This window comes from Haliotis rubra, unplaced genomic scaffold (genome assembly GCF_003918875.1).
Source record: "Haliotis rubra isolate DU_JTF1 unplaced genomic scaffold, ASM391887v1 Scf103, whole genome shotgun sequence".
In the NCBI taxonomy this organism is placed as follows: domain Eukaryota; kingdom Metazoa; phylum Mollusca; class Gastropoda; order Lepetellida; family Haliotidae; genus Haliotis; species Haliotis rubra.
The window spans coordinates 1,402,151-1,428,086 of NW_025764926.1; the positions used below are offsets into that span (position 1 = coordinate 1,402,151).

Genomic DNA, 25,936 nt, shown 5'->3' on the forward strand with positions numbered 1-25,936 from the left:
TGGGGAAAAATACATATAGTAAGTGAGGATCTGCTGGTGATATTTTACAGGGTTATAAAGGAAAGTGCAACAGTTTTAAAATCAAACAGTCGTGATTATAGTGGGACTTAAATTCTGTAAATTCTGCCAAAAAGTACTAGAATCTCTACTTTACTGAGAAAGTGTAATCCCAAACATAACATGTGTTACATTTGTCAGCTTCCTAAATGGCATTGTGTATTCATACTTTTGGCCGTGGGAGCTGTGCCAATTTACACATGTCAAAGAGGTACATAAGTCTGTGGTCTAGACTACCAATTGTCCGACTTCCATTTTGGTGGAAGCCACTGTGGCTGAGTGGGTTGGTGAGTGAGTGAGTATGCTTTTACACCGCTTTTAGCAATATTCCATCAACATCAAGGCGAGGAACACAAGAAATAGGCTTCACCCACTGTATCCATGTGGGGAATCGAACCCGGTGTAGCAGGCCATTTCTTCCCCAGTCTAAACTTTCCCCAGGAGAATCTGGCCTAGGCCAAACTTTCCCCGGAGAGGTTTTGTCCTAGGATATTCTTACCCCGGGGAAAGTTTGGGTTCGGCCAAAGTTTCCCTGGGGAAGGTTTGGCCAGGGGAAAAGTTTGGCCTGTTACACCGGGCCTTTGGTGTGACGAGCAAACTCTTTAACAAAAGGCTACCCTACTGCCCCCTGAGAGGCTTAGATGGTTGGCTTTAGGTGCTGGCAATTAGGTTCCTGACTCTGAGAGTGTGGGTTCGAATCCCAGATGGGACTGAACCATACAAAAGTACTAGAATCTGTACTTAAAGTATGTACTGTTTCTCTAAATGTCAGTGGCTGATGCTAATAAATTAGACCACAATTTGTTAATCTGACATATGGACCGATCACAAAATTCTGAGGCTAGTAACAAATTTGTGAAGGTAACCAAGAATCGGCCTGAGAAATGGTACACATGTAGATAAACTCAGGTGTGCTGCATGACAAGCATACTAATCTGAGACTAAACCACATCTCACCACATTATGTCATTTTCAAGCAGCTGTGGCAGATTTCATTGTCAAAGGTAAGTCAAGCTAGAGGTTTACCTGATAAACAGATCCACACATAGCAGACGCATCCATATCTTTGTCTCTAAGATTCAACTCATGCAAAAGCTTGGGGTTATACATCTGAGATTCGTTGGTTGCTGTTTAACGCCGCACTCGGCAGTATTCCAGATATATGGCAGTTTTGTCAGAGATTAACATAAATATCTTCTGTTTACATAGATTCAAGCTGTCGTCTGCTCCAGGTCAAAAGTGACACTCACCTCCATTTTATTCAGTCTCATGTCCCTCAACATCTGGGTTCTCTGTTCCATCATCAGTGTACGCTCATATGTGTATGCAGAGATGTCAATGGTGCTCTGGAACAGGAAGTCATCACAAGTGCTAGGATTACAACTGAAACCTGGTCATCCCAACAGTAAACTGTTGGCAGCTTTTGTTATTAGCTGATTCCTTTCACAATAAATGCTCAAATATTCCTCAATTTTAGCTTTGCTGCTTTTCAGTAACAATATCAAGTAACATTCGTTTCCTCTTGTTTGAATGACAAATAAAAGGGCATCTGTCTGCCAATATTTTGCAAGAACACATCACTGTCACCTATCTTATGCATGTTCTCAATGATTCTGTCTTCATTCAACATCTAAGTACTAGCAGCATCATGTGTGACATCATCACTCACCATCTCCACAACATTGACCTCAGCCTCGATACGCAGCTGGTAAAGGTATGTCTTCAAATCCTTCATCATCTCAATCGAGTTGTCTTCCATTTCTACACACATTAAGGAAGTTTCACTCTTGTGGGGCTTGTACTGTGTTGTTTAAAAATATTGCAGCTTTAAATGGCCAGTCAAACAAGTGACCGACATCATAGGCAATGATCCCTACCTTCAGCTAACATGGTATCCAACAGCTAATCAGTCTGTTCTTATAGACACCTTCAGTTTTCAACAAATGCATTGGAAGCTTGTTTCTATGTCAGCCATATTCCAGCTATATGGTGGCAGTCTGTAAATAATCAAGTCTGGACCAGACAATTCAGTGATCAACAGCATGAGCATCGATCTACTCAATTGTGATACGATGACATGTGCCAACCAAGTTAGTGAGACCAATTCTAACCTGGATACCTAAGGATCCTATTCACATAATTCTTAATTATTTTGAGTGATTGCATCACTAACATTCTGCACATATTCAGAAGGCAATTCAGAGCTGCGTGAATTGTACAATGTTGAAACAGACAATAATGACAATGACTTTTTTGGATACTCTCTTGAGCGATTGATGAATCATTAAATTTTAAACTCTACACATATTCAAATACTCTAGAAATATGATTCTTCTACTCTACAAATACCCCAAAGGCAGTAAGAGTTGTGTCAAATGCAAAGATACCGGTACACAGATAATGGTTTGAGTGGACTTGTAGTAGTTCAACAGTATCTGCACCTACATGTCAAGGGAGACAATCCCTCCAGGGAAGTCAAAACACCAATTGCCTAATGAACATCTACAGGACAAAACCCTGCAGACACAAAAAAATGGGCTTCACACATTGTACCCATGTGGGGAATCAAACACTGCTCTTCAGCGTGACGAGCAAACGCTTTAACCACTAGACTACCCCAACGTCCCTCACTATCTGATGAAAGGATACGAGCCACAGTAAAGATCCTCAGCTTGCAGTTCTTCCATGATCGGTCCATCCTCAGGAGGAAGGGCAGCAACATCAACAGCCCGCCATCATGAACAATCCACCAGACGTCAATCGTACCACGCAGTTTCTCATTGTCAGGGAACATAGCGATTCCTTTACACACCAACAGGGCCAACTGACCAGCTCCCACATTTCGTACAGTGTCTGCAACAAGGGAGAAACATGGATACATCATCCATAAAGGTGTCCCTGTGATTTCTTTTGCCAAAGTGTTATTCCTTAAGAAGATTCGTTAATTAATGTTTATATGCCTATGAAATTTTCTTTTAGTTTTTACATGTGATATTTTAAAATTATGAATAAGAAAACTTGAAATTCAAATTTGCATCTACAACAGCATTTTGAACAATGGCCAGGAAGTTCTGCTCCAAAAAACAGATCTTGAAGTATAAAGTTTGGGACAAGTCTCCTAATAAAATCACTAGTTTGAAAGGCAGAATGCTGCAACTGGTTCCTGAATCAAGAATTCAGTTTGGTGAAGCAAGGCTGGGAGTATAGCTACAAATTTTCCTCAGTTGGTGAAAGGGCATGTTAAGCTGTGTGTCTATTGAGGCACTGACCCAGGAACACTTTGTAACTCCTTTCATCCGAGTCATGTCTCCAGCCGTATGGCCATCCAACGACGACTGTGTTGTGTTTCAACCCTCCCAGACCAGCGTTCTGTACTCTGTAATGGAACGCATAGTTACAGTGCAGAGGTGTGTGCACTATACATGCAGACAATGAGTTCATATCTGTGCACAAATTAGATTACATACATAAATTAGTTGGTTGGTTTGTTGTTCTACGTTGCACTCAGCAATATTCCAGCTATATGGCGTTGGTCTGTAAATAATCGAGTCTGGACCAGACAATCCAGTGATCAATAGCATGAGCATCGATCTATGTAATTGGGATACAATGATGTGTCAAATAAGTCAGACTACTTCTAACCTGGATCTTCATGCATGGGTCTCCATAAATTAAATCAAATTGGTCAGACATCAGTCATCAATTCACATTGCAGGAAAGATATATCCAGTTTGTGAGTTTGTTGTTCACGTTGGGAAATCATTACCTTTAACAACCTGTGACATTTAGAAATTCTTTACATTTTTGAAAGGATAAGTTACAACATCATATACAATATATAAAGCATTTGTACTTACAAATGACACAGTCCCTCTGTGACAGACCTGGCTATCAATACATCAGAGAATCCCTTCACGCCGTAATCCTTTATCAGCTTGTCTAGGGCCTGGAACATACAGGAGCACGTTCACTAGTTCGTCTTTCATGGTCCTTCACCACCCTTGAGTATATGTGGTGTGTGTCTTTTAGCGGACCAATGAAATGGGGCAGTGAACAAGTCAATGGTTTGATTTATAGCTTGCATAGTGTTATGATGACATGTAAATTCATAAATTAATGGCAGCTAAAGGCTACAGTACTTTGGTCAAACACATTGTTTACAAGTCCAAATAAAATTTTCCAACGTACCAAATTGACCATATTTGTAATGAAAGATAGCAGAAGCAACATAAGGGAGATAACTCCAGATTAAATAACATTTTATGGCCTTTCGCTATGTTTGTGTTGTCATGTGCATTATTTACTGACAGTTGCTGATGTTGGATGATATTTTGATGTAAAGACAGCTTTCCTGTGTAAGGGTGAATACTCACAAGTTTGGCAGCTTGAGCATCTGCAAACTTTTCCGTGAATGTTCCTTCAATCACTGTGTTGACTAAAGTCAGACCCTTGCCTGAAACAGAACGAGAGTTACTAGCCACCAGTCTGGTATCAACACTGCATCACAGCTAGATTAAATATCAATATCAATACTATCAGCTGCAGGGTGCTAGGATGTAACATGTAATAGTTTTTAGTACACGCTTTCAGTAAAGTACAGATTCTAGTATTTTTGTTAGATTGAGTCTCATCTTGGGATTCCTTACGCTGTGCATACATCAACTTGTGCACTGATCTCGTAATCAAAACACTGAGAAGTGGTCAACCCATGTGTCAAGCAAACCCCCGGAGTAGCCACCATTTCCATGCAATGAATCAATTCAGCCTTTGAATCATCACAGGGAGGTCACATTTAATCTAAACTTCACAGCGAATGTTTCAGAGTCTAAAATATCATATGCCATTTTCTATTGGTTTGGTAATGTTTAAATGAAATACTGAAGTATCCCTAACAATAGTGGCTGCACTTTCAACTGTCAAAAAACTATTGGCCACCAAGTCCCATAACTGGGAGATGCAACTGTTGGAACACTCTCTGACATAGTACTGACACTATTAATTCCATACAGGCCAATACTCACCTGCTTTCAGCTGACTGGCAAATCTGACAAGCTTGGGGTATTTAGGTTGCAGGTTGTCATCCAACTTTAACAACACTAACAGCTGAGGTCTGAAATACATGCAATATTAGCAACAGGATATGCTGAAATACACTACCAGGACTAGTTGTAAAATTAACGTGATATTTGAAAGTAATGATCATATCTTTCAATGGCATAATCTCCAAACACAGACCATAAAAAATACAAAGCTATGCTTTAGGTGAGTAGAATTGATGCTTACAGCAGTTACTTTTGTTAATGTATTTGTTGTAAGCCTTGGAACCTGACAAAGTGTGCCCATGAAATGCAAGCTTTTCTCAGAGATCAAGTGGTAGTGAATACATTTAGTTGACATGGTGATGAAATTAAAACTTTTGGAACATAGTTACAAAGTAATCACTATTTCCCATAAAAAAAATATATAACATACACTGGAAATTTTTATCACATATATTTCGGTCATATAAAGATTACAATCAGACTGGTCTGCCAGAATGGAATAGGTTCTAAACTTCTACCACTTTGGTGACACCTACAAGAGTGAAGTTTTCAAACCTAGGATATCAATGAAGTCGACCACAATAAGCAGATCCTATGGGAAGCAAAGGGCTGCAACTCTGTATAGACCATTGATCCACCTGTGCCCCCTTCCCCAATACGAATCACAACATTTGAAATGAAAGGCACTGATATGTGATATATAGTTACTATGCTATAAAGAAAGTGTTGTTTGATACAGTTGTATCCATGGTTACAAATACATTATCTGTTAGCCTATAAATGTACCAGTACAGATGTATGGTTTGATGACTTTCTCCAATCTGCACCATAACATAACTATGTGTATATGTAGTTGGATCTTGAATTATTAGGAGATTGCAGCTCTTGTGTAATTTTCATATAATAATGTGACAGTTCAAGAGCCTAATGACCTTGTCAGGGGAATGAACTGACCATCAACAATGGCAGAAGTTGATCCTGAATGCCAGTATCTGCACTCACAAGGGAAATTGTCCTGTCTGGGTATTTGTGCATTGGTGATGTTTCCACATGTTAAATGGGATTTCAGTTGAAAAAACAAAACAAAAACCAACAGACAAATTGCACCTCGTGCAGCTATAAGACTGAGTTGGTGTGTTCCCCCAATCTCACTTACCTCCAGTTCTTGGTGTGTGGGGGCCCTTCCTGGAGCCGCAGCAAGGAGTAACGAGCGGCAGACATCGCTAAACCTCGAATACCATCACCCCACTCCTTCTCAGCACTGGAATCAAGATAACACATTTGAAGTGTCTTTACAACATAAAGACTATCACTTGTCAGATGAGAACTACCGGGTAATCGTTTTCATGTACATTTTCACTACTGTGCCTCCAAGATATTGTGATGGTAGTGCTGCCCAATGGCGTGTCTGTCAATGACATGTACCAGTGTTCTGCCAGTCACACTGATCCCACCCCACACCACTACTCAGACACACCAATAACGATTCTAGTATCAACTGCATGAACCTGCTCGTTCTGTCTACCCTGTAGAGCTTGTCAAGGAAGTACAACGTAAACCTTGATGCATTCGAAAACATTTACACAATTTGTAACATGTTGCACTTTGTGAATGAAATACACTTTCCAAATACAAATACAATCATAAAACTTGGTTCTGAAATAATATCCTCACTGGAATATCCCCTACTTGTTTCAATAGTGCAAAGGAAATGAATTTCAAGAAGACTGACTGACTGAGTTTGTTTTTACGCCGCTTTTAGCAATATTCCAGCAACATCACGGCAGGGGACACCAGAAATGGGCTTCACACATTGTGCCCATGTGGGGATTCGAACCCAAGTCTTCGACGTGACAAGCCAACGCTTTAACCATTAGGCTACCCCACCGCCCCAATTTCAAGAAGAAGCCTGTAAGACAATGTAATTTCATTCAAGGTCAGTAGTATGGCTACCTTCAAACCTTTGTACCTACCCCTTGTTGCTAAAGTGATTAAGGGTAATTTTATTCCTTAGCAATACTGGATGACCTGCCCCTAATGGCCCGCAGGGCGTAGTGACACCTTCAACTCTCTCAGTACTTACCCCTTGTATTCAATGTACTTGTATATACAGCAGGCCAGAGCGATGGCCGTCAGGGCATAGTACCAGCTTGATATGAACATGAGTGTGATGCATAGCGTGAGTCCCACCAACGACAGTATCCAATGGTAAAAACGGAACCGAGGTCGCCAGTTTGGTGTTCGTAGCAGCGTCAACATCGCACAAGCCATGTTCACAAAGCCGTAGCACATGAGGAAGAACCTGACAGTGAGAACAAACAAAGGCTGGTATATTAAGGTGCTGTACAAGGTGTCACAATGTAGAACATAATCATATATAACCCCTGAGGTTATATGAAACTAATATAATTTGATGTCGTTGCTCTTATGCTTAGTTGAAGCCATTATCATCCTCAGTTCAGTAGTAGTTAGTAGGGCAAGCCAGAAATGGGATTCGCAATTTCACCCAATTGGGGAATTGAACCCAGGTCCTAGGTATGATAAGTGAATGCTTTCACCACTAAGCTACCCCACCACCCAAAACAGAAAGAGGAAATACACATGCTCTCTCTGTGTGTACTTGAAGTACTTGAAGATATTTCAACACCTATTTCAAAATGAAAACTTGTATACCCTAAAGGAAGGATAAATTAACTGTCCTTACCTTTACCACTTGGTCATATATTGCTTTGAACTGGTATTTTGATCAGATCAATAAAAGACTTCCAAAAGTGACTGTCATCATTATGTATTTATTGATAAAATATAGACTTTACTGGACATAAAATTAATTTGATATCTCACAAGTATCTATTAGTTAATTCCACTTTTACACATGTTGTCAAAGTTCAAAAATGAACGAAGAAGTCACAAATGACACACAAGTCTTGACACACGTAATGATATAATGTGATGGGTAAATAACACTTCATAATAACTCTATAATACCAATATCCTCCTGCACTGTTACAGCTATTATTACTACACCTGATCTATCACTCACATGGTAATAATGGGAGCAACATAGTCCAGGCTGGCAATGAGGATGCCAAACTCGGAGATAAGCATGGTGAGCAGGAGGGCGCGCACTGGCTCGCCACGTTTCGTTGTTTTACTGAATATGGACAGGAATGGGATGACATTGTCGGTGGCAATGGCTTGAAGCAAGCGAGGAGCACCTGAAAACAGCACAGCATATATCTCTATGTGTGGTATATCTCTATGTGATACGGTATGATATATCTCCATGTGACATGCCATGATATATCTCCATGTGACATGGCATGATATATCTCCATGTGACACAGCATGATATATCTCCATGTGACACTGCATGATATACCTCCATGTGAAACGCCATGATATATCTCCATGTGACATGGCATGATATATCTCCATGTGACACAGCATGATATATCTCCATGTGACACAGCATGATATATCTCCATGTGACATGTTGAGGTTATTGGATGGCAGTTTTCATAGTATACTCAACATTTTATCACATTCAGTATGGGATGTATTTTGATGTTATTTTGAATATTTTAAAATAAATTGAATAAATTGGTGTATTTTAGGGCCTAAAAGTCTGCTTGAAATACATTTCTATACCAAAATAAATGTATATCACTTTGAGATATTGAATTACATTTTTTCATCTAATCCTGAAACTCAACTCCAGGATCTACTCCACCATTGTAAGGAATGTGTTACCTGTGAGAGTCTGCAGCCCCGCCCCAAGTGTGGACAGGAAGGCTCCAATCATGATGACCCACTCGTTCGGCCAGGCCAGCGTTCCAATCAGCAGACTCCCACCTATACTGACACCATACCTGCAAACATCATCCACAACATGTCAACAAAAATGCCGTACCATCATCAAATATGAAGTGTCCCTTATCCTTAAAATTTACATATTTTCTGATAAAAGCTTGCTGTTACTTAGATACAGACTAATTGGTATAGACTAATTGTTTGATATTATAGAGTGAGCGAGTATAGTTTCACGCTGCTTTTGGCAATATTTCAGCAATATCACGGCGGGGGACACCAGAAATGGGCTTAACACATTGGGGACTTGAACCCGGATCTTCAGTGTGATGAGCGAACGCTTTAACCACTAGGCTACCCCACACCCCTTAATAGTCTGGAAGTCTGAGCATTTCATTCGAGGTATAGACAATTGTGACACATATTTCACTTTAATATGCAACAATATGATGGAGTGAGTGTTGTCTGACACCTCTCTAAGAGTGAGTGAGTGGCTTTCATAGCAATATTTCAGCAATATCACACAAGGTAACACCAGGAATGGGATTCACACACTGTACCCATGTGGGGATTTGAGCCTTCGGTGTGACGAGCCAATGCTTTAACCACTTGGCTACCCAGTGCCTCCATCAGTCAGGACCATTCCAGTAATATCCCTTCCCCACTTATATTGAATGGGTAAAACATCAAACTGATCAGCAATGACCACCAGAACCGCATCGCTAGGCACTGACATAAGTTTGGAGTGAGTGAGTAAGTTTGGTTTTACCCACTTTTCACACAGTGGGGGACACCAGAAATGGGCTTCACACAATGTGCCCATGTGGGGAATCGAACCCGGTTCTTCAGCGTGATGAGCGAATACCTTAACCACTTGGCTACCCCACCCCCCCATAAGCATGGAACCTGCACCAGAAATAGTACTGGGACATTGATGAGGGGTACAGTTGAGACAATGTGAACATCCATGGTTGATATTTATGTTGAATTTCCCCTCCCTCACTTACTTGTCTCTCAGTAGATGACCTTCAATACATGCAGCAAAGAACAGCACCGAGCTGATATCTGAACCAGTTAAGGATTAACAGTAAACACTGCTTCGGACATATTGCATGCATGCACACTAAAGCATTTGTTGTAAACACATAAAAGTTTGCATGTATGTCACATGTATTTTCAGTAAGATAAAAGACTGATTTCAAAATCAAGAACAATCAATATTTCAACAAAAGAACTTGAACCAAAGAAGTTTGGTTAAAATTAACATCAAACCATACGCTAAAAGTAAAACTGCCATTTCACAGGGCAATACAACTGTTAAGAACCCAAAAAAATAAGGATTATGAATAATTTAATGAAACTGTCAGCTTAGATTTCGACATAAACAAAACAGCCCTAAAATATCCATGACCACTTACATGTTTGGTCAGTACAATTTTTACCAAAAATCTTAAAAATTACAACATTCAGTTGAAAGTTGTTGGTCCAATGTAGCCAGTTGTCAAACCTTTATGGTTTAGTATGCTCTTTCAGCATATTGGTCAACATCTTATGACTTGTCTTAACTTTGTGCAGACTTCAAGCAAGATTCAGCAACTCTGCATCCGCATCATACAACCTAATCATATCTACCCTTAGAAAAAAATATTATTTCAAGCCAAGAAATCCAATAGGCAGTTATTTCTGTGAAGGATACACACAGCGGAAGTGGTTAAAATAGCAGCTATAGTTCCTGCTGGAATGGATTTCTGGGCATCAGCAAGGTCACCAGACCTGTTGGAACCGGCCATGATGCCTGAAAAATATGCAGGGTCAAAGGTGAGCCGTGAGCACTGCTAATGATGATAGATGGGCGCTTCAAAGGACATGTGTTTGTGTTGACGATTGATTTCCCTGCTTCATTACCGTTCAAAGATTGTTTTACACAAGAATTACTTTAAAACTGAAGATACATATTGATTTTTGGTGTTGTGTTTTTAAGGAAACTGAAACGGTAATGATCCCCTTAAAGTCAGTGGGAAGTACATGAATAAGTTTTAAAGTAATTTGTCTTTCCTTATCACAGGGCCAGGATGTTCAGGTAGTGAATGAGCATGATTTTACGCTGCTTTTAGCAATACTCCAGCATTATCATGGCGGGGACACCAGAAATGGGCTTCACACATTGTACCTATGTGGGGAAATGAACCTGGGTGTTTTGTATGATGATCGAATGCTTTAACTACCAGGCTACCTCAAAACCCCTCATGTTCAGGGAAGTTTATACAATCATACAGAAAGGTGAGCAATAGTTTCTGTAAACCACAACACATCAGTTTGTAACACTTATATACATTGTAATACTTGCTGACTCAGAGGTCACTTCATGACAATGGTAGTGACTGTTACATTGCAGGACCTGAATGTAACAGTGTGGATAATGGCTGTAACAATGTGGATACTGACTATAACAGTGTGAATACCAAATCTAACATTGTAGATACAACTGTGTAACAGTGTGGATACTGACTGCAACAGTGTGGATACTAACGGTTGTACATACTAACAGTGTAGATACTGACTGTAACAGTGGATACTAAAGTACTGTCGGAAATGCTAGAAAAATGCTTTTCAGCCTTAATATCTTTAGAAAGGTGATAAATGTACTATGTTGTCAATATATCAACTCACCTATAGTGTACCTAATTTTTATTTCAATTGATTTAACATTCCCATGCATTTAAAGGGCAGTTTACAGGAGAGAATTTGGTACCAAAACAACAACTTAAGATTTTTTCAGAGTTCAACAACAGAAATCTGAAATAGTCTTTACATTTATGCTAATAATACAGGTGGTTTAAAAATATAAATTAACGTTTTTCTTAAACAAATCAATGTTGAATGTTTGTGTTAACTTAATTATCGCTTTTTATTGAAGAAATATTAATATAAATGTTAAGTCTTGATAAACAAGTTTCCCCGTCATGCATGCACATCTTTATCACAGCCCAGTCCACTATGGCCAACTATTTGCAGACGATTGTTGCAAAGGTTTATAAGCTTTGTGCTTGAAAAGACAGAGGTAAACCTTTCATTAGTATAGAAAGGGTTTATTACAGAACTTGTAGAGCTGTTGGTATGTCTTACCAACAAGTTTACAATATTGTAAACAAATCAGACAAGACAGGGACCGCCTCAAAAGCAAAACCGGACGAAAACCATCCTTGACAACTTTGACAAGGGAGTACTTGACGGGCGGTCTACAAACTTTATGAGAAGAAGAATATATATATTCTAAAGAAGCTACACCAGTGACTTCATTAAATCTTTGGCCACTGTTCACAACTAGATTAAACTGACCGAATTACATCCATATTTTTGCAATGAAATATACTGTTGACATGCAAAACATTTATTAAAACGTTGCACATTTCTACAATCAATCGATAAGATAACACAAGTGATAGGATTCTTTCCAATGTACAGTAATTCGTATGTTTATTTCACAACAAACACACATACACAAATGATCCCTTACATAACCAATACGTATACTATAAGTACACATGCGATACCGTGCATGCTGATGACGTAACACAGGCAGTTAATGTTTGTATCAAATAACGTCCCACTACCGGTTATTTTTCTAAGTTTTTGGTATTTTCATCAGTAAAAACGCATTTTAGGGCATGTCTCAAAATTTATTCCCTCGGTCTGCATTAGGTAGATGTTTCTTAAAGTGATATTTGTTATTTAAGTAACTGTAATACTTCTGAATTTGAAATATAAGTCAAAAAGCATTTTTCTAGCATTTTCGACAGTACTTTAAGTGTAACAGTGTAGATACTCACTGTAACAGTGGATACTAAGTGTAACAGTGTAGATACTGACTGTAACAGTGGATACTAAGTGTAACAGTGTAGATACTGACTGTAACAGTGGATACTAACTGTGATGGTTATTAATACTAAAAGTGTAGATACTGCATGTAACAGAGTACATACTGTCTGTAACAGTGTTGATACTGACCTGTAACTGAGGGAAAGTAGATAGCCAGGAGGATCATGAATGACGTTGTTATCTCGGCCAAGACCTCCCCTCTAACCTCAGACCCCTTCTGATCGGTGCCAACGATGTTTGCTTCCTCAGTGTAGTGGTTGTAAACATTCTCTGTAACACAAAGTCACACTCAAGCACTTGGTAAATGTTGGATCATTGAGTCATTCCTGGACCTATACATGCTTTCCATCACGAGTCAGTCTTATTTCTACTTGACCTGTGAACTTTCACTGTAGAACTGATCTTCAGGAACCTGTGCATTTTGCAAAAACGACTAATGTGATGTGGTGGTCAGACTCACTAACATGGTGGACATGTCATGGTATGTCGCATAGATCAATGTTCATGATGTCGATCACAGGATTGTCTATTCCAGACTTGATTATTTACAGACCACCATCAGATAGCTGAAATATTGCTAGGTGCAGCATTAAACAACAACAAACAGAACTCATTTCTACTTATTACAAAACAGTTATCCGACAACATTTCTGTTAAATTTCAGTGAGCAATGTTGAGTCCATATGGCATTCTTTCTGCACTGAATCTTAATCACAACAGCTGGTTTTGTGTTCACTGGTGCAATGGAAATTATCAGTGCATGAATAAATCATGTTCCATGTTGTCCAGTTATATCCCAACTTATATCATCTTGTTGACTTTGTAAACACACTTGATACTGCCTGAACAAATCCTGACAGGATTTATTTTGAAAGCCTTTGAATACCCTTCTGCTTCTATGGTTGGGAATGCCATATGGAAACTCTTGGATGAGTGCAGTGGTAAACAAACAAAATCTTGGATTACCCATTTTGTTGTGTTCCTGTGTCCTCGAGCAAATCGCACATCCTCAGTTCTTGGGGCAATCATGAGACCAATTTTAAGGCAGACACAGTATAATTCTCATCACATTTCCTCCCTTACCCAACCACTATTACTTTGTCAACCTCAACTTTTAATGTATTTTGTATCTTCTATTTTCTGGCAAATCATAGTTTTAGACACGTAAAACGAGAAAGATAACTCTGACATGTACAGCCCTAACCCTAACAGAGTAAAGTTGTGTCAACCAATTCAGACAAAAACAAATGTTATAACAATCATAAATTTACCCATAAATTTCCCACTTGCAATGCCTGGAATACCCTTGAGTTGATGGACTTCGTTTTTGTTGTAGTACTCGCATGCGTCACCGGTGTTGTTGTTCACGCCACAGTAATTGTGGTAGATGGCGCTGGAAATGTTTTTCTCACAGAAGAAGGTTCCATTCACCATGACAGAATCACTTGTCAGCAGTCGATCTCCGAGAACACATATCCTGTTGGCAGAACGTGATGGTATACACAATTTATCACATAGTTTGAAGCAAGTGATAAATGGACTGAGTTGTATTATTGAACAGTATTATATTCATAACATGGTGGGTTAACGTAAAGAGCGTAAAGTGTTGTGTGTCTTAGACTTTTACCATTTTAGAGAAACCAATGGTGCTGACAAATCTTAGACACATGACAAGGAGGATCTGTGATTTGAACCCATGATCATAGGTTGCCAGCAGATCAACGTAATCCAACTTGGCATAGTGAAATGGGAGGTTTTGGATGAGTGGGCCACCTGTTTCCCCAGTTGGGTCTTGTCACCCTACTGTAGACATGCACCCAGTCTATTGACCCTACTGTAGTCATGCACCCAGTCTATTGACCCAACTGTAGTCATACACCCAGTCTGTTGACCCAACTGTAGACATGCACCCAGTCTATTGACCAACTGTAGACATGCACCCAGTCTGTTGACCCTACTGTGGTCATGTACCCAGTCTATTGACCCAACTGTAGACATGCACCCAGTCTATTGACCCTACTGTGGTCATGTACCCAGTCAACACATCCTCTGGTCTCTACCATAACCAGCTCCAGGGGACACTCAATATGTTTGTTTCATTTCAGTCTGGCAATTCAAATGATGAATAATGTCAGGTCTTTGGGAATCAGAATTTGTACTTTATTGCAGCTATTTGTTGTGTACATCGGACAATGTTGTATCCAAATTATGTTTATTCTCATAAAGAGAAACATTAATGGGAGGGTAGAATTGGTGTTTTTACAGACAAATAGCCCCATTTGTTGCATCCAAACATTGATGTATCTATAACACGCTTGCCACATGGGTATTAGCTGTTAATGGATTAGAACTGGTGTGTTATTAGGTGCTGCCGGTTGTATATGTTTGACACTCCTTTACCCAGCTGTGTCTATGACATAATGGGGGCATTGGGGTAGCCTAGTGGTTAAAGTGTTTGCTTGTCATGCTGAACACCCAGGTTCGATTCACCATGTGGGAAAAATGTGTGAAGCCCATTTCTGGTGTCACTATGACATAACGACAGGAAAAGAGGAAAAATATATTAGCAACAATGAGCCAAGAAATAGCTTTTTAATTAGGGCAATTACATGCTCTTTTTCATTTAAAAAGATGACAGGTGAATAATCTGAAATAGTCACTTTGCAAGTTTTGACAAAACATCACCAATGCTTTACAAACTCTGTAAAAGTAACACAGGGTCAGATGGTGCTGAAATGAGGGGCGGTGGGGTAGCCTTGTGGTTAAAGTGTTCACTCATCAAGCTGAAGACCCGGGTTCGATTCCCCTTATGGGTACAATGTGTGAAGCACCCCATGTCTGGAGTAACAGTTGATCAAATAGAACAGGCTGGTTCTGTGACCTGGGTCCAACCCACAAAGAGTTTGCAGTGCTACGACATTCGTAAGCATATCGTAAACTGTAGAGTTACGACAGGTTGTAACATTACGAACGCTTTGTGGATTGTGACCCTGGTTACAGTCATGTCACTGTACTCTGATAATTGATGCTTACAATATCAATCACTTGATTAATTACAGGTTGCCACACTGCAGACTACAGTGTTAGACAAAGAAAGAAAGATATGTTACATAAACCGTGTAATGTATTATCTAGAAGATCGTTTCACACTGTCTGTGTGCGTTCCGTTTGAGAAATCATCCAAAAAATAATTACCCCGCCTTGAATCACAGAATAATTGCATGCAAGGGGTAAATGAAAGCTTTAAAAGTGTCTGGGCATTTAATCAAGGATTTATGGTGCACTCAGATACCGAAATACCTGCTAATGTCACAATGGACACTGAAGTAGTGTCTTGACGCCACACCAGGGAGACAATGCAATCTCCAGACTTCCCACTGATGGAAGTATTTATCATGCATCAGTGATACAAATAGTACTATTGGGGCTTCCTCTACCAGTTCAGACAACTTAGAGGTCACATCTACTTCAGTTGTGAGCAAAGGAGTTTGCTATAGTTAGGTTACAGACATACTGTTCAAACTGGAAGTGGTAGTTGTCAATACAAGCTAGTGGTTGATAGTACGAGCAATAACACATGTGATTGGAATATGATGACATTCACATCCAAGTCACACACCGAATGAGTGAGTGTTATTTTATGCCACAGTATTTCAGCTATGATCTGGTCAAGGGACACTCATGATCCATATGGGCGGTGGTGTAGCCTAGTGGTTAAAGTGTTCGCTCGTCACGACAAAGGCCCGGGTTCGATTTCACACATGGGTACAATGTGTGAAGCTTATTTCTGGAGTCCCCGCCATGATATTGCTGGAATATTGTTAAAGCGGTGTAAAACCAAACTCACTCACTCACTCATTATCCATGCCATCCAGGGCAATGGCCAGGACAATCAACCAGGACCCAAACTTTAGCTACATGAAGTTAGCTCAAACAAGCATTGTCTCGCTGACAATCTTTACATGCAGGTTAACATGCTGAAATCTTTGTCGCAGTGTCGCTGTGACCTTGAAAATTAAGTGAAGGGTCAACAAAATCGACTGGGCCCTGCGCCTTCCCTAGATAAAGCTTGATGTTGAATATGAAGAAAATCCAGTGAACTGTTCTTGAGATATCTCGCTGACAAGGGCAAAACTTTGAAGTCCCCTTGTGACCTTGAAATGAAGGTCAACGTCACTAAACCTGACTGGGACCTTTCTTTTACTGTGATGAACCTAGGTACCAAATATGAAAAGAATCCAGTCAACGGTTCTTAAGATATTCCAATTCGTACATACGGACGGACGGACGGAGCCTAATACTATATCCCCCCCCGGTTCGCACTAAACGCGCGGCGGGGGATAACAAGCATGGGCTACTGGGACCCATCAGGGTCACCCATTGTAGCCATCTAAACTCCATTGTAGTTGTAATGTAACAAGAATGGAATAGTCCCTATTCAAGGACTCAAGATATTTATTTTGTATTTTGTGTTTGAATGGTCACTGATGCTATGTTCAACATCATCAGTGAGTCACAGAAACATTGCAGTCACATTAGTGAGTGACTGATTATGGTTTGATGCCGATTTTAGCAATATTCCAGCAACATCATAGTGGGGACACCAGAAATGGGCTTCACACATGGTACCCATGTGGGGACTCGAACTCAGGTCTTCAGCATGTTGAGTGGATGCCTTAAAGATTAGGCTACCCCACAGCCACTGCAGTCACATTAAGGTGAATTGTCAAACATGAATTATACATGTGTACCATAGTCACGCTCAACATCATCACCCCCCATAGCATTGGCGGCTCCAAGGTGTGTGTGTGCGTGTGTAGGAGAGATTTTGTGTGTGTGTATGATTTTGTGTGCGCATGTGCATTTGCGTGTGTGTGTGTGTGTGTGTTTTCAGGTTTTTTTTAAAAAACCCTTTTGAAAATGACTAAAGACCACATTGAAGTTAATGTTTTACATTGGCGGAGCCAAGGGGGGATTCTGGGGGTTCGACCCCCAGTACGACCTAATATCATAACTACTAAAACAGGTTTTCTTGTTACTGTTAATCTACAAGTTTGTGAAAATATCTTGAGGCTGCGACATGAGCACTGTTGCAAGGAATCAGTGCCGAGATAAAGGCCTGGGTGCCGTTCCACTAACCGATCTTAGCCCTATGCCAATCGTAAACCCCTAAAATCCCAATCTTAGCGTGACGTTACGATCGGCATACCGTTCCACTAACCAATCTTACCTAAGTCAATCGTAAAGTTAAGATTCAAAGTCTAAGTTGCTCATGACCAACTTAGGATAGCTAAAATCAATCGTAGAGAAACCAAAATGGTGGCTTTCCTATTCTATGTGAAAAATAAGAGCGAGCATTTCACCGTGAGCGTCCCCTAAAATCCCCCATGAAATGAATTTGTATATTTCTGTGATGTAAACAAACACTGCACTGAAGCCTTACAAATGTCAGGCCAGTCTGACCACTGTCGTCATGGGAACGCAACCGAGCGAGTCGGTGTAACACATTTGTACAACAATATTGCAACGTCATAGTTAAGAATAGGGACAGCTGTGAAGTGAACAATGTTCTGAAACAAAAAATTACAAATATGTTTGATTTCACCTGCGCTTATTTGGTGGGGGATTCTAAAGGCAGGCCGCGTGTTATTAAAGACCACTGACAGATTCTACATATGTTATAGAGGATGCCTCGTCACGCCTTGTTTATTCTGATTGACAAGGTTCAGGCACATAATAAAAGCTCTCACACAATTGACATTTTTTAAGTCCAGACTTAAAACCTGTTCTCAGTATATTACTTATAATCTCGGCTGTAAATACTCTCGTGTAAATTATCTGTACATAGCGCTTTGAGCATGCCCCAGGATGTGGAATAGCCGCACTATAAATATGCATATATTATTATTATATTATGCCTGATACTCAGCGTTCACACACACTTGCACTTGAAACCAAGGTGCTCACTGCCCTAATATTTTGCTCCAGGTTTTTTCTCCACGTTTACACTTGGTTGGAAAAATACCCATGAAGGCCCGGATTAGAATATTGAACTTCAATAACCCATGCTTGTCGTAAGAGGCAACTAATGGGATTGGGTGGTCAGGCTCGCTGACAAGGTTGACACATGTCATCGGTTCCCAACTGCGCAGATCGATCCTCATGCTGTTGATCACTGGATTGTCTGGTCCAGACTCGATTATTTATAGCTAAGATACATAGCGTTCACTAACATGAACGCTCATGTTAGTGAACGCTATGCATCTTAATTAGCTAGATTATTTACAGATCGCCGCGATATAGCTTGACTATTGCTGAGTGCGGCGTAAATCTAAACTCACTCACTCACTCAGTTGGTTCGTAAACTACTTCCATCATTTGCTAGACTATGCAAAGGGAAATAACTCGTGCCTCGCATTCCTCTATCTCTCTAACGAAAGAGTCTCCATCTAAGCTTGGATCGGATCGTAAGATCGGGACCGGCTATGATCGGCCTAAGATCGGTTAGTTGAACGGGTGTAACTTTTAGCTAAGACGATTGTAAAATTGGCTTAACTTGCTAAGATTGATCTTAGTTAAGATCGTTTAGTGGAACGGCACCCTGATAAATTGTGTAGATATTGTCCAGTAAATCAATAACGCAAGTCACAATAAGTTCATACTTACTCCACACTGCTGTCGGGGTTTGAGGCGAAGATGCCCACGTAGATGGAGACTATAGATATGATGACACAGGCCAGTGACAGAGCAGCAAACTTGCTGACGAACTTGACACCAATGAACACTACAAACGCTAGGACCAGCATGACTGCTGTTCCATATAATCTGTAACTGTGGAATATATTCCCAAAAATGTCCATCGGTGGTGCCATGTAAGTCTGAAAGTGAAGGTAATTGTTGAAGAAATATATTAACTATTAATATCAATGGTGGTGCCAGTCTAAACGTGATCATAATCATGTAAAAAGGATGTTGTCATGAGGCACTGTAGCTCACTCAAAACTTTTTATTTGAACAACATTATAGTGAATGAGTTTAGTTTTACGCCGCTTTTAGCAATATTCCAGCAATATCACGGCGGAGGACACCAGAAATGGGCTTCACACATTGTACCCATATGGCGAATTGAACCTGGGTCTTCGGCCTGATGGGCAAACGCTTTAGCCATTAGGCTACCTACCCCACTGCCCCTAACAACATTTAAGATCATAGACATTTTGCTGACATGGTATTAATGACAATAGAAAGCATTGATGAAATTGAGGAAAGTAATCTTTAAACCATGATAGTGTTATATCCTTCAAGAGCAAGATATCTGAACAAAACAATGTCTAGAAAAACGTCGGACATTACATCTGATAACATGTTAAATGATGATGATGATGATGCTCACCACTAATATCTCCACAGCACCAATGATGTACATGGAAGAAGCTACAGCTGTCCCCAGATAGAAGAGCACTCCTACAGCACCTCCAAACTCAGGTCCCAGAGCCCGAGAAATCATGAAGTAAGATCCCCCGGCAGGGACAACGCCATTTGTGGCAATAGCACTCATTGAAATGGAGGTCAACAGTGTCTGGAAATGGCAGAGGATATTAATACACCAGCCTTATTATTGTACACCAAAACATTCTGAATCCTGTTTATATTAACTAAATCTCAATCTAATTATTTACCCTGCCTACGAGATGGGTATTGAAAGAAGCTAATGGCATTGCCGGGATACAAGTGTTTGGAAAAATGGTACTAGGGGAGATAACTCATTTTTCCTGCATGAGTCAACCAGACGTGGAAGAAAAATTATATGCTTTATCTTGGATTACATAAGGAAAAAGCAGAAAATATGTTGTTTATATAGCATGTCACCTTAAAATTGAGTATTTGTGACCCACACCCCTACTAAAAGGGGATGTGTAACCCATAGAGGTCACCACCCAAGGATCTGGGCCTATCTTGAAAAACCAGCCTTGTGGCCATGGGACATTACTCTGCTTAACCTTACATCTTTGGCAGTCTCAGTCCTAATGGCATTAGAGAGGCCCATAAGCATTGATACACTGCTTGACAAACCTAGGCATTACACAGGAAGAGTCCATGATAGTAACCTGCTAATACTTCTTTTTATCCACCATCAATGGTAACCTGGAAAGGTCTTTTCCGTGGGCCATTTCTGTGTTATATTGCTGTGAACAGCATTTCAGTTACATCAGAGAGATTAAGGTTGGAAGGAAGCTGGAAGTGATGAATGTGTCAAATGTTCCCTTGTGTAACCCACAAACATGGGTATGGTGCTAGTCAAACTGAACCATTACAAACAGGGAGAATCAAGGACAGTAACATAACTCTACTTCTTAGTGGTAGTTACATTCACATTACTTTGTCCAAACAGCTCATATCACTGATTTACAGCGATTTATGAGAAGATGTTGTTTTGAGAGTGATCTGGCTTTAACACAGCAACAAGTCAGATATATCATAGTGTCAGCTTCATCAGTGAGGGAAGATTGAATTGATGCAGCTATTAGACATTTACAATTGATGAATCTCTAAAGCACAGGCTGATGTTGACAAACCTAGAAACATAGCAAGAGTTATTTCTTGGCTTAGTCTTATGATCACAGCTTTTTGTCATGACAAAGGGAAGCAACTCTGTACAGCAAATTCCACGGCATTTGACAACACGCTGTGCTTCAGTTCTTAAGGTTCAATGTGCAGATGCTTACACACTGCTTACTACCACAGGAGGCTAAAACAGTGTTCAGGCTTCCTAGGAACCACCTGCATTGGAAAAAATCCCAACTCGCCTGAATTTGATTACTGCTTTTTTATGACAAAAAATAATGTCTTTTCACACAAAAAGGTACGCTACTTCTCTGAAAGTAACTGCACTAGTATTAATTTTCAAGCTATCGTGTTAAATATTCAATTTCAAGGCATTCTCAAACTAAAAAACAAGAATATGAATTGAATGATTGCTACAATACAAACATCAAAGTTTCCTCTTTCAGTAGGTCATGCAGACATTGGTGGACTCACCGTCAGACAACTGATGAGGACGATGAAGAAAGACTCCATGGCACCTGCCATTCCTACAATCCATGTCATCCGCACAAACAGAAGGATACCGAAGATGTTCTGTATACATGGTAGATACACCCCTAGTACGGTCCCTAGGTTGGCTTTCTGAAACAAAATATCGTATCCATATGAAGAGGTTCTTGTGCTTAAAAAACATCATCACTCTGAAGATCAGATAAACAAATTAAGTTAATGTTAGAAAACAATTTTTTTTCTATAATTTCCCCTTATGTTCTAAAAAAAAAATGTTTCAAATTAAAAAATAAATTTCAAAATTTTTAAATTAATAATTGCAATTATGTACAAAATTACTGCAAACACTGTCATTTACAGGATGTATGTTTAGGAAGCCTTATTTGAGCAGCTTGCTGATTAGAAAATGTTTACATATTTTATATATCAAGTGAGATTATATACAAGATGGACAGGAAGCAAATTGTACACACTGAAAGCTGGGTAATGGTACAATCCTTGGAAAGATAAACACACTTAGCAAACATATGTATCTAAAATATTATCTGAATTTATTTAAAGATTTTATTCAACAGTCCTTTGATGATTGATCACACAACAGAAACAGCAAATTTGGGAGTTAGATACATGAATGGTCGATAATGAAATACTAAGAATTATGAACCAGCGACTTATGTGATATATGGAGCTGGAAATCTGTCTCCAAGGAATGGGATTGGTAGAACGCTGTACTCAGCAGTATTCCAGACATATGGTGGGCAGGGAAAGGGAAAACAGATGTGATATCCTTTTATAATACAGTATCTGGCTGCATACTTTAATTCAATATAAGATCCAAGTCTGTAGGAAATGCCTGTAAAAACTTCATCCAGCTGATCCAGTTCATGTTAAAAGAGCTGTAATTTTGATATCTGATGAATATAATCAATTATCTGGGGATATTATTTAATACTCAGTTTATCAGGTCAAGTTATTAAATACTCAATTATCTCATAATATTATTAAATACTCCATTATCTGATGATTTTATTAAATACTCAACCATATTCCAGTAATGCTATTTGGCGGGCAACTATTTGGTGATATTATTATATACTTCATTATTTGGTGATATTTTTTAATATTAACTTACTTGGAATAAGAGTGAGTGAGTTTAGTTTTATGCCGCACTCAGCAATATTCCAGCTATGTGGTGGCGCTCTGTAAATAACAGAGTCTGAACCAGACAATCCAGTGATCAACAGCATGAGCATCGATCTGCGCAATTGGGAACCAATGACATGTGTCAACCAAGTCAGCGAGCCTGACCACCCGATCCCGTTAGTCGCCTCTTACGACAAGCATGGGTTACTGAAGATCAATATTCTAATCCAGACCTTCACGAATAACTTGGAATAAGAAATATACTGAGCTCAAAACCTTTGAAGGCTGTCATAGGCCGTTCCCCTGTCTTTCCCAAATCAACAACCTCCTCAACAGCTATGCTTACCATCTAAACAAACATGCCTACTTCATCAATTCCCAAATAGTCCACCAGCCAGTCAAATATTATGTCTATAGGTATCAAAACGTTACATGAAGAATTTGACACAGAAAGCAAAAAAATAATAAGTTGCTTCAACTCATCCAGTTTCTGCCAAATTCAATTTTCAGGAGAAAAATATATCATCTATTTCTGGCGCCACACTTTCAAGTGCTGAAGCCTCCACAAATGGTAAAAAAAAAATAATTAAAAAAGTTGGTACCTAGAACACATCTTAAGGTCCCTTGGCTTAAAAGATTTTTTGGGGTACTTTCTTTGGTGGGCTGCTTACTGCTATTAGTGCCACGGAATCTTCAATGGTTTCATGGACCTAAAAACATGTCTTTGAAATGTGCTGCACATGATGGTTAGGAGATGCAGATGTTTCCACGGAAACAGTACACTAGCTCATGATGCCTCAGTTCTTCAGTCTTCGATTTAGTCTTAAAATGGGTTGGACAGTACCCAGAATGCTTTACAACATCAAAGACTTTTTCAGCGATTGAGACACGATAAATATAAAAAGGGGTTTATAAGTTCCAGGAGAATGTCATTGAAATTGTTAGGGTCTGCATTTACATTGTCAGGACCATTTGGGCAACGAAGAGACTTCTTTTACACTTATTCTTAACAATGGTGGAGATGTGACTGTCTACAGCAATCTCAAGCAGGTTTTTAATTAACATCATGCCTAGCCTTACATGTGCATTGATAAAAAACACTTAAAAAACAACATTTCAGCAGTGGAGAGGAGTGTCAGAAGATTAGAACACCTCCATTTTGAAAACTACATAACAAGATATGGACCAATGTGGCTGAAAAAGCCTGTAATAACTTTTGAATGAAATGCTTGTGCAATTGATCAGTAAATGCTTACAAAAGACCTACTGAATACTACTGTATTAAAAAGGACACCCCTTTATAATCTCCAGGATCTGCCATTAGTGAGTTGCTGTCTGCTTAACTCTGAAGGATGAAATGACTTGTTGCCATTCTTTTTCCCCCATTTCCATCAAACAACAAAATAGTGATATTGTTAATAATATATATTTTTGGTTATTTCAGAAAAACACGACAGCAATATTGTCAAGATGTTCGGAAATGTAACTGCATTAAATTATGGAGCACATCATAAAGGTTCCAACATGAAAAATAACGATAACAATTTTGAAACATTTAAGATATGTTAATCTGATGTTCAAATCTACAAAGGTTTTAGTAACTATACAAATGAAAACACACACTAATGAAAACAATTCTTATAGTTAGTTTAACGGTTAACTAACACACAACTTGCTAACTGTTCTATACCCTATACAGCAGAACAGTCCCGCTAGAACCTGGAAGTACATGAACTAGGAACTATATTCATGATTTCAATCAACTTCCATCGGCATCTAGATGAAAACAGAAAGATTAAGTTATTCAAAACTAAAAAATGTCTAATTTGAAAACATTATAATGTTAGAAATGCTACAACCAAGATACAACAGTGTTAACAGAAAGATTCTTGTCTTCTCACTTGTAGTATTAGCACTAGTTTGAATACATAACACTGAGTGATTGAGGGAAAGGATTTAATGTCTGTCACCAGATTTCAGCATACTGTATTTTCTTGAGTACAATGCATCCCTTCTTCCCCCTATTCTGTTGTCAAAGTTTCTGAAAATTACTATTTTGTATGTTAATTGTCGTCAAAACTACATTGTATCACTTCAGGTGAATGACCAGGAGATAACCAACATGTCCAGACATGTTGCATCACAGGTTCATGTGTCGTCCTGTTGTAATAAGAATGATGTGCTGTACTATTACAATATGAATTTCCAAGTGTTTCAGAAAATGTTCAAATGTATCATAAGTTATATTTGGGATTACACTTCCTCAGGAAAGTACAGGTTCCTAATACGTTTCAGGAACTGAGTCAAATTTGGGATTCGAACTCACACTTTCATGGTGAGGCACCTAATAACCAGAATACACACAGCCACCACGGCTCTGCGTCATATTTACATTGTTTTATACAGTATGTATTTTATTACACATCCAATTGCCTAAGACTGACTTGGAGTGGTGAGTTTGGTTTAATGCCGCTTTTAACAGATTTACCATGATATCACAGTGAGTCACCTCGGAGTGGGGGTAAAGCCTGAAGTGATGGAGATCTAGTATGTGTTCCAGTGGGAGAAAAACCCACAAGTCTGGTGATGACAAACCCAGAACACTACAGTGGTGAACCCATCATCACAGGTTTCTAGCATGTCTAAGGGAGGCAACTCTGCACAGACAATTGCAGCAGGAAGACGTCTGTGCCACCACTGCCCATTACAACTGACTTGGACACAAACTTCAAAGATTATCTGTGTGAAGACAGTCATGACCTTTCTGAAACAAGTTTTTGATTTCTGTGGGGAAATCTACAAGGGGAATATATGTCCTCAGCAAATTACTACACCTAAAATAATCCATCTTGACTGCAAGGCAGTCAAACATTGGTGTGGCTAAAGAGCCAGTGGAGGGCTCTGATATCTGCCCGTGATTCGGCCCAGAAGTCACTTTGTCCTTCACTGAT

The 25,936-nt window shown here is 39.4% G+C and overlaps 1 protein-coding gene across 11 annotated transcripts in view; it reads right to left on the bottom strand.

The window, feature by feature from the left end:
• The window catches only part of LOC124272215 (solute carrier family 12 member 4-like), a 180,705-nt gene that overhangs the window by 14,313 nt on the left and 140,456 nt on the right, over window positions 1-25,936 (bottom strand). For all 11 annotated transcript variants that reach the window (XR_006897286.1, XM_046707425.1, XM_046707417.1 and 8 more), the window contains 18 exons: window positions 21,828-21,974; window positions 20,182-20,367; window positions 19,455-19,666; window positions 14,060-14,265; window positions 12,918-13,058; window positions 10,606-10,704; window positions 9,917-9,974; window positions 8,853-8,971; window positions 8,143-8,317; window positions 7,183-7,401; window positions 6,256-6,360; window positions 5,079-5,167; window positions 4,431-4,510; window positions 3,915-4,003; window positions 3,327-3,433; window positions 2,707-2,910; window positions 1,727-1,818; window positions 1,308-1,403 (listed from right to left, as the gene is read on the bottom strand). Coding sequence is in view for 10 of the 11 variants with exons in the window: in XM_046707425.1 (XP_046563381.1) it covers window positions 1,308-1,403; window positions 1,727-1,818; window positions 2,707-2,910; window positions 3,327-3,433; window positions 3,915-4,003; window positions 4,431-4,510; window positions 5,079-5,167; window positions 6,256-6,360; window positions 7,183-7,401; window positions 8,143-8,317; window positions 8,853-8,971; window positions 9,917-9,974; window positions 10,606-10,704; window positions 12,918-13,058; window positions 14,060-14,265; window positions 19,455-19,666; window positions 20,182-20,367; window positions 21,828-21,974 (2,424 nt within the window). In the remaining variant the exon portion in view is untranslated. The remainder of the gene's footprint in view (window positions 1-1,307; window positions 1,404-1,726; window positions 1,819-2,706; window positions 2,911-3,326; window positions 3,434-3,914; window positions 4,004-4,430; window positions 4,511-5,078; window positions 5,168-6,255; window positions 6,361-7,182; window positions 7,402-8,142; window positions 8,318-8,852; window positions 8,972-9,916; window positions 9,975-10,605; window positions 10,705-12,917; window positions 13,059-14,059; window positions 14,266-19,454; window positions 19,667-20,181; window positions 20,368-21,827; window positions 21,975-25,936) is intronic.